At 47.2% G+C, this 10,000-nt stretch overlaps 1 protein-coding gene across 1 annotated transcript in view; it reads left to right on the top strand.

The window, feature by feature from the left end:
* Positions 1-8,521, top strand: part of LOC310873447 (solute carrier family 2, facilitated glucose transporter member 1-like) — a gene marked incomplete at both ends in the record, with an annotated part of 33,414 nt that extends 24,893 nt beyond the window's left edge. Inside the window, 5 exons of the mRNA XM_083785831.1 lie at positions 2,008-2,195; positions 3,004-3,108; positions 4,509-4,607; positions 5,879-6,082; positions 8,132-8,521. Coding sequence (XP_083641957.1) covers positions 2,008-2,195; positions 3,004-3,108; positions 4,509-4,607; positions 5,879-6,082; positions 8,132-8,521 — 986 coding nt within the window. The remainder of the gene's footprint in view (positions 1-2,007; positions 2,196-3,003; positions 3,109-4,508; positions 4,608-5,878; positions 6,083-8,131) is intronic.
* Positions 8,522-10,000: the final 1,479 nt, after the last annotated feature.

The raw sequence follows: 10,000 nt of genomic DNA, 5'->3' as shown, positions 1-10,000 counted from the left end.
TAACACTGACTCTGTTTGACCAGAATGGAACACAGCCTTCATTAGTATCATTAACACTGACTCTGTTTGACCAGAATGGAACACAGCCTTCATTAGTATCATTAACACTGACTCTGTTTGACCAGAATGGAACAGAGCCTTCATTAGCATCATTAACACTGACTCTGTTTGACCAGAATGGAACAGAGCCTTCATTAGTATCATTAACACTGACTCTGTTTGACCAGAATGGAACACAGCCTGCATTAGTATCATTAACACTGACTCTGTTTGACCAGAATGGAACAGAGCCTTCGTTAGCATCATTAACACTGACTCTGTTTGACCAGAATGGAACACAGCCTTCATTAGTATCATTAACACTGACTCTGTTTGACCAGAATGGAACACAGCCTTCATTAGTATCATTAACACTGACTCTGTTTGACCAGAATGGAACAGAGCCTTCATTAGTATCATTAACACTGACTCTGTTTGACCAGAATGGAACACAGCCTTCATTAGTATCATTAACACTGACTCTGTTTGACCAGAATGGAACAGAGCCTTCGTTAGCATCATTAACACTGACTCTGTTTGACCAGAATGGAACAGAGCCTTCGTTAGCATCATTAACACTGACTCTGTTTGACCAGAATGGAACAGAGCCTTCGTTAGCATCATTAACACTGACTCTGTTTGACCAGAATGGAACAGAGCCTTCGTTAGCTTCATTAACACTGACTCTGTTTGACCAGAATGGAACAGAGCCTTCGTTAGTATCATTAACACTGACTCTGTTTGACCAGAATGGAACAGAGCCTTCGTTAGCATCATTAACACTGACTCTGTTTGACCAGAATGGAACAGAGCCTTCGTTAGCATCATTAACACTGACTCTGTTGGACCAGAATGGAACAGAGCCTTCGTTAGCATCATTAACACTGACTCTGTTGGACCAGAATGGAACAGAGCCTTCGTTAGCATCATTAACACTGACTCTGTTCGACCAGAATGGAACAGAGCCTTCATTAGCATCATTAACACTGACTCTGTTGGACCAGAATGGAACAGAGCCTTCGTTAGCATCATTAACACTGACTCTGTTCGACCAGAATGGAACAGAGCCTTCGTTAGCATCATTAACACTGACTCTGTTCGACCAGAATGGAACAGAGCCTTCGTTAGCATCATTAACACTGACTCTGTTGGACCAGAATGGAACAGAGCCTTCGTTAGCATCATTAACACTGACTCTGTTCGACCAGAATGGAACAGAGCCCTCGTTAGCATCATTAACACTGACTCTGTTCGACCAGAATGGAACAGAGCCTTCGTTAGCATCATCAGTAACACCTTTGAACTGATGGAAGTAGGGAAGGGTCCCAATCTTAGAGTATATATGAATAGAGAAGACATCCGAGTTCTCCTTCCATCCACTTGCATTAAGTTGCTCAAAAGCGCATGAGGCGATTTCACTCCTCCTTCCGGGTATAGGAACAGAGTGCATTCTGGGATGGATTGGGTCCCAAACACATGAACGCGCTGGTCCGTTGACTATCATTGCACGCGTTCACGTGCGTTCTCCAGGCGCGTTCACGTTATGAAACAGCGTTCACGTGTCATCGTGAACGTGCACAATGACAGTCAACGGACAGCGTGTTCATGTGTTTGGGGCCAACTGCAATACGTTCATTCGGCCACTATGTCCATTTGGCCTCAGGGTTTCCTCTGGGTGCCTTCTCTATTCATATATACTCTAAGGTCCCAATAAGTTATTTCCAAAATGGCATGTCTCTCTCTCTCTCTCTCTCTCTCTCTCTCTCTCTCTCTCTCTCTCTCTCTCTATCTCTCTATCTGTCTCTCTCTCTCTCTCTCAATTAAATTAAATTAAATTCAACAGGCTTTATTGGCATGACGTTTTACAAGTGTTGCCAAAGCACAATCACAGATATGACAAACAACAACATCTCTCTCTCTCTCTCTCTCTCTCTCTCTCTCTCTCTCTCTCTCCCCACCCCCCCATAGCCCTGGTGCGTCTGCGCGGCAGTGAGAACGTCAGTAAGGACATGCAGGAGATGAAGGAGGAGAGCGCCAAGATGGCGGCGGAGAAGAAGGTGACCATCCCGGAGCTGTTCCGCAGCGCGCCGTACCGCCAGCCCATCTTCATCGCCATCATGATGCAGCTGTCCCAGCAGCTGTCCGGGATCAACGCCGTGAGTCACACGCCACGCCAAACTTATAGCATACGACTTATAGCATGTTATGTAGACAGCACTATAATTGCATTGTATGTATAGTCATAGCACGCCATAGTACATATGTATAGCATAGTATAGTATATATGCATAGTTTATATGTATAGTTTCATTATATAGATATTCCACTGTTACTTTCTTAGCTTACACATGTTTCATGATAAATGCTTTTTATGTGATGTATTCCCATGCTTTTTGTTCTTGCTTAAATGTAAATCGCTCTGGATTAAGAGCGTCTGCTAAATTATAAATTATAAATTGTAATGTCTATTGATGCTGTCTGATTACACACATAGGACCTGATCTACTGCAGTCACTCAGATCTCACCCGAGTTCATTTGGATAAAAATAAACTAAATATAGCCATAGCCAATACCGTCCTACAAAACCAGTGATAAAAGCTAAATGTCTGCTCTGTCTCTCTCTCTGTCTCTGTCTCTCTCTGTCTCTGTCTGTCTCTCTGTCTCTGTCTCTCTCTCTCTCTCTCTCTCTCTCTCTCTCTCTCTCTCTCTGTCTCTGTCTGTCTCTCTGTCTCTGTCTCTCTCTCTCTCTCTCTCTCTCTCTCTCTCTCTCTCTCTGTCTCTCTCTCTCTCTCTCTCTGTCTCTGTCTCTGTCTCTGTCTCTGCTCTCTCTCTCTCTCTCTCTCTCTCTCTCTCTCTCTCTCTCTCTCTCTCTGTCTCTCTCTCTCTCTCTCTCTCTCTCTCTCTCTCTCTCTCTCTCTCTCTCTCTCTCTCTCTCTCTCTCTCTCTCTCCCTCGCCCTCTCAGGTGTTCTATTATTCTACAGGTATCTTTGACTCGGCGGGGGTGAAGAAGCCCATCTACGCCACCATCGGAGCTGGAATAGTCAACGTAATCTTCACCATTGTATCTGTAAGTACACACATCTGTGTGTGTGTGTGTGTGTGTGTGTTTGTGTGTGTCAGTGTGTGTGCACACACACACACACACACACACACACACACACACACACACACACACACACACGCACACACACACACACACACACACACACACACACACACACTCAAGTGGCTCCGCAGCTCACAGCCACACACACTCAGCACGAACAACCAGTCCACAACCATAGCCTATGAAACGATCAATCATGTTCAATGACTCTGAAAGAATATATATTCAAAGATTTGCGCAGCATTTTCACGATTTAAAAAAGAATAGCAGACCTACAAGCTTGTGAGCTTGTAGGTCTGCTATTTTTCAATATCTAAAGTATAACATATTGCTTAAAACACCAATTAAGTACAATGATAAGAGGTACTATTACATGTAATCACATGCAAAGGAAACTGATAGGAACTGAAAGGAACTGGTCTCTATACTGCCTCCCCCTGGCCAGCCGGGGCGCCTGATGGAGGGGAAAGGAACTGGTCTCTATACTGCCTCCCCCTGGCCAGCCGGGGCGCCTGATGGAGGGGAAAGGAACTGGTCTCTAAACTGCCTCCCCCTGGCCAGCCGGGGCGCCTGATGGAGGGGAAAGGAACTGGTCTCTAAACTGCCTCCCCCTGGCCAGCCGGGGCGCCTGATGGAGGGGAAAGGAACTGGTTGGAATAACGTGTTCCTTCCACGCGCTACGTCCAACCAGGGAAACTCCCCCCTGTCAGGTGTAAAGGAGCAACTTGGACACTCAGGCATGAAGGAAGCATGAGTTCAAGTCCGTTGCTCTCCCCTTGTCCCCCATATATGGGGACTAGGTTGGTCTCCCCTTGTCCCCCATATATGGGGACTAGGTTGGTCTCCCCTTGTCCCCCATATATGGGGACTAGGTTGGTCTCCCCTTGTCCCCCATATATGGGGACTAGGTTGGTCTCCCCTTGTCCCCCATATATGGGGACTAGGTTGGTCTCCCCTTGTCCCCCATATATGGGGACTAGGTTGCTCTCCCCTTGTCCCCCATATATGGGGACCAGGTTGGTCTCCCCTTGTCCCCCATATATGGGGACTAGGTTGCTCTCCCCTTGTCCCCCATATATGGGGACTAGGTTGCTCTCTCCTTGTCCCCCATATATGGGGACTAGGTTGGTCTCCCCTTGTCCCCCATATATGGGGACTAGGTTGGTCTCCCCTTGTCCCCCATATATGGGGACTAGGTTGGTGGAGGGTGTGTAGAGCCCAGGATCACATTAGATGATTGACACAGGGGTGAAAAATGGGTTACAAAATCGTGGGATAAAAAAAAAAAATAAGCCTATATATGCATGTGTTTGCCAGTCCCGTATCAAACCTATTTCTATATTCCTCCTCGTGACCTTCAGCTCTTCCTGGTGGAGAAGGCGGGACGAAGGACCCTACACCTGCTGGGATTGGCTGGAATGTCTATCGCCGCTGTGCTCATGACCATATCCCTCCTATTGGTGAGTGGGTTAATTACCATAATCCCTCCTATTGGTGAGTGGGTTAATTACCATAATCCCTCCTATTGGTGAGTGGGTTAATTACCATATCCCTCCTATTGGTGAGTGGGTTAATTACCATATCCCTCCTATTGGTGAGTGGGTTAATTACCATATCCCTCCTATTGGTGAGTGGGTTAATTACCATATCCCTCCTATTGGTGAGTGGGTTAATTACCATAATTCATTTTCATAATTCATTTTCATTTCATTACCATTTTCAAAATTCATTTTCAGGGCAAGACCCCATTTGAAAAGGATGCCCCTAGGGTAGATACCCTCACAAAAACATGCCGTAATCCTGGTCTCTAAAACTACCTCCCCCTGGCCAGCCGGGGCGCCTGATGGAGGGGAAAGGAACTGGTCGGAATAACGTGTCCCTTCCACGCGCTACGTCCGGCCGGGGAAATTCCCCTCTGTCAGGTGAAAAGAAGCAGCTTGGACTCCTCATGCATAGAAGGAGGCATGAGGTCAGTCCGCTGCCCCCCCAGGTTGGCAGAGGAAGTGTAGCGCCCAGGATTACATTAGATAATTGGCACTGGGTGAAAAAGAAAAACTGGGTTACAAAATCGTGGGATAAAAATTAAAAAAAAAAAAAAAGAAAAGGATGCCCAGTTTGACATTAAATGTGGGCTACTGACCCCCATTAATGCCATTTATATCTGGGACCCCCCCCAAAACAAAAAGGCCCTGGACTATATATAATTATGAATAACGCCTTAGTCTTTTCGTCTTAGTCTTAAGGCTCATACATAGTCTGGATTTTCGGTGGTCAGGTGACCACCGAACTACAACATGACGTCACAGAGCCGCGGTGAAGAGCAAACCACCGCCACCACTCCAGCCCTTCTCTGTTATTACTCACCACCGCTCAACGTTATTTCAGCTCCGGTGGTCAGCTCACCACCGGAGCGGTGGTCACCTCACCACCGGAGCGGTGGTCACCTCACCACCGGAGCGGTGGTCACCTCACCACCGGAGCGGTTGTCACCTCACCACCGGAGCGGTGGTCAGCTCACCACCGGAGCGGTGGTCAGCTCACCACCGGAGCGGTTGTCACCTCACCACCGGAGCGGTTGTCACCTCACCACCGGAGCGGTGGTCACCTCACCACCGGAGCGGTGGTCACCTCACCACTGGAGCGGTGGTGGTCACCTCACCACCGAAAATCCAGACTATGAATAGGCCTTTAGTCCACTAAATGAACACGCTCTCTCTCTCTCATGCTCCAGAAATACATCCCGGCGATGAGCTACGTGTCCATCCTGGCCGTGATGCTGTTCGTGGCCATGTTCGAGCTGGGCCCCGGGCCCATCCCCTGGTTCATCGTGGCCGAGCTGTTCTCCCAGGGCCCAAGGCCCGCCGCCATGGCCGTGGCCGGATGCTCCAACTGGACGGCCAACTTCATCGTTGGAATCAGCTTCCCCAAATTAGTGGTGAGTGAGACGAGGCAAGGCGAGGCGAGGCGAGGCGAGGCGAGGCGAGGCGAGGCGAGGCGAGGCGAGGCGAGGCGAGGCGAGGCGAGGCGAGGCGAGGCGAGGCTAGGCTAGGGGAGGCGAGGGGAGGCGAGGCGAGGCGAGGCGAGGCGAGGCATTTGTTGTGTTGCCGAACGGTTTGCGGAGCGGTCTTGATATCGGACGGTCGCTATAGTTCGTATCCCCGGACCGGCACGTTAATATGACCACCGCTGAAGTGCCCTTTGAGCAAGGCATTGAACCTCTACCATGAAATGTTCTATGAGCAGGGCCTGGCTGTAAACAAGTTCTTGAGCTTAGTCCAGTTACCCTGGGTAAACATTTCCTTTCCTTTCCCAGCAAAAATATGTTTATTTGGACAGGACAATGCATATTAATGGGCAAATGGACGTAAATGCACCGGATATAGCACAGTTGCTAATTTTCATCCGCAGTATTACATCCCAGTTTAGTTTTAGTCATAGTCTCTTGAATAGTTTTCACTTAGTTTTAGTCACATTTTAGTCACCTGGAATGTGTTTAGCGTTAGTCTAGTTTTAGATTCAACCCTATACATTTTTAACCTGACTCTGCCAGATGGGGGCGGTATTGAGTAACCATGTTCCCCAAGACAGCAACCATTTGAGATCTCTCAGGGAGTTGAGCTAACACCGATCCGTTCCGTACCGAACCAATCAGTGTGAGCTAAGGGCGGGATATGTGCGAAACCGGATGTGAAGCTATATAGACACGTCAATATGATTGGTTGTGTTTGCACGCCCACACGGTGATAGACAGACGGTCCCATCCAAACATCTACCAAGTATCTTGAAAAAAAAGGAACAGCCCCGTCATCGAATTGGCTCCCGCGATCCCAGATCCCAATAAGCTGTGAAACAAAATTGTGTAGCAAGCTTCTTGGATCTGGCAGCGTCAGGTTAATACATTTTAGCCGATCTACAAACTCACAATGTGTCGCGACGCATTGTGAGTTTGTATATCTGCTATTTTCAAATGATTTTGTACACATTTTGAACTTTAAGTACATTTTGATGCCAATACTTTTGTACTTTTACTCAAGTACATTTTCAAGTAAAAAAAAAGTTTTCCACCACTTTCTAAAACTATAGGGCGAAAGTATACTATATAGTCAATTCAATTCAATTCAAAGGGCTTTATAGGCTTGAGAATACATACGTTTACATTGCCAAAGCAGAAAGAACAATACAACAATACAGCAATACAATCAAAACAAACATGATGTACATTTGAAGGTCAGAATCTTCAATAGATCAAATTCTATGTACCAAGGTCACTCGATGCAGGTATAGCGCAGGAATATATACAGTGATTAGTCTTTAGGGTGGTTGTGTTCCATTTGATATCCTTCTCCTCCTATCACAGCAGCTCACAAATCTTGCTGCTGTGTTTGCACATTGTTGTACTTCGCCCAGCAGATATAGTCACAGTGTTGTTTTCGTCGACTAAAACTAAGACGAAAAATGTTCGTCGACTACCTTTTTTCACTGACAAAAACAAATGGAAACTAAATTAAAACTAAGCTATGATGACTAAAACTAAGACTAAATATACTGACAATTTCGTCAACAAATAAAAACTAGACTAAAATGTTAGGAAGGGACTAGTGGAGAAGAGATCCACTATAAGTCATTTTACACTTGGTTGCATGCTGAAAATAGCAGATCTACAAGCTCACAACGCGTCGCGCTGCGACGCGTTGTGAGCTTGTAGATCGGCTATTTTCAGCAAGTGTAAAATCAGTCATTATGACGGCAACAAGGCCCCGCAAAAACACATTTTAGTCGACTAAATCACCTGTAGATTTAGTCGACTAAAATCTTACGACATTTAGTCGACTAAAACTAGACTAAACACTAGAACATTCCAGGCGACTAAAAATGTGACTAAGACTAAGTGAAAACCATTCAGGAGACTAAACGACTAAAAACTAAAATAGAAATTTGCTGCCAAAAACATCACTGTATAATTCCATCTCCTTCCCGTTCCCAGGAGCTGTGCGGGCCGTGGGTCTTCATCATCTTCGCCATCTTCCTGGTCTTCTTCACCGTCTTCACGTACTTCAAGGTGCCCGAGACGCGCGGCAAGACGTTCGACGAGATCGCCCGTTGCTTCGGCCCGCCGCCCCCCTCCCCCTCCCCCCCTGGGGGGGGCGTGGAGGCCGCCGCCGGCGGCGGTGACCTCACCACCACGTCGGGCGCCACCGTGACCACCACCACGGTGCTGCCCGGCTCCTCCCCCTCGCTCAAGGAGAAGGTCCCGCTGGTGGCGGCCGCCGCCGCGGCGGCCCACCGCGCCCCGACTCCGCCCCCCGCCGCCAGCGAAAGCACGCCACTGGAGGATAGATCCAGCTCCACCGTCGTGCAGCAGGATAGCGTGTAGACTGGCCGTTTGTGTGTGTGTGTGTGTGTGTGCGTGTGTGTGCGTGTGTGTGTGTGTGTGTGTGTGTGTGCGTGTGCGTGTGCGTGTGTGCGTGTGTGTGTGTGTGTGTGTGTGTGTGTGTCAGTGTTGTTTTTGGCAGCAAATTTCTATTTTAGTTTTAGTCATAGTCTTTGGACTGAAACTTCATTTAGTTTTAGTCACATTTTAGTCACCTGGAATGTCTTAGTTTTAGTCTAGTTTTAGTCGACTAAACGTCATAAGATTTTAGTCGACTAAATCTACAGTTGATTTAGTCGACTAAAATGTATTTTGGCGGGTCTTGATGCCGTCGTAATGAGTGTTTTTACACTTGCTGAAAATAGCTGATCTACAAGCTCACAACGCGTCGAAATGACTTATAGTGGATCTCTTGTCCACTAGTCCCTTCCTAACATTTTAGTCTAGTTTTTATTTGTCCACGAAATCGTCAGTATATTTAGTCTTATAGTTTTAGTCATCGTAGCTTTAGTTTTCATTTAGTTTCCATTTGTTTTTGTCAGTGAAAAAAGGTAGTCGACGAACATTTTTCGTCTTAGGTTTAGTCGACGAAAACAACAACACTGGTGTGTGTGTGTGTGTGTGTGTGTGTGCGTGTGCGTGTGCGTGTGCGTGTGCGTGTGCGTGTGCGTGTGCGTGTGCGTGTGCGTGTGCCGTGTGCGTGCGAGGGAGATGAAACGGGAGGCGGGGTTTTAGGAGAGTTTATAGAACGGAGGTTCAGAAGCGACGGGGAAAAAAAATGGTCATACAGAGTTACGAAAAAAACCACCATTACGTCGTCACATCTGCTACAGATGTACGGTGTGGGGGGGGGGGGGGGGGGTGGACAACTGTTAATACCACAGAACCAACCGTACAGTTACAGTAGAGCCGTAGAAACCCTATAGACAGGACCAGATAATATAGTTCTTCTTTCTATAGCAAAGCCGCCGCCGACCTCAGCTGGCTTTTCTTTCTTTTTTTTCTTTTTTTTTTAACTCTCTGTGACGTTTCGAACAACTCCTTTTTTTTTAAGGAATGGAATGTCCGTTTCTCTTTCTCGCTTTTTACAGCCACCGAGCGTGTGTGTGTGTGTGTGTGGGGGGGGGGGGGATAGGGGAGGGAGGAATGGAGGGGTTTGCGGTTTAGAATTTACAGCAGCGAAGAGGCTTTGACGATGATTCTACTGTCGATAGGGAGGTGTGCAGGGACGCTGTACCACTCCCACTGACTTTCTACTGTCGATAGGGAGGTGTGCAGGGACGCTGTACCACTCCCACTGACTTTTTCAACAGACATTTTCGGCTTACCTCACATCGCTGTCGACAACATGGTGCGTCGGCAGTATTATAATATGCGCCGCCGCGTTGAGTTTGAAAAGAAATGGGCGCCTTATACGTGTGTTGGAAAAACGACACACTGCTGCACAGCGATATATATATATATACATATTATATATATAAA

Source organism: Protomyctophum parallelum (assembly GCF_964188405.1).
Source record: "Protomyctophum parallelum genome assembly, chromosome: 1".
In the NCBI taxonomy this organism is placed as follows: Eukaryota; Metazoa; Chordata; class Actinopteri; order Myctophiformes; family Myctophidae; genus Protomyctophum; species Protomyctophum parallelum.
Note: the sequence above shows the minus strand (reverse complement) of the source record. Positions and strands in the feature narration are given on the sequence as shown.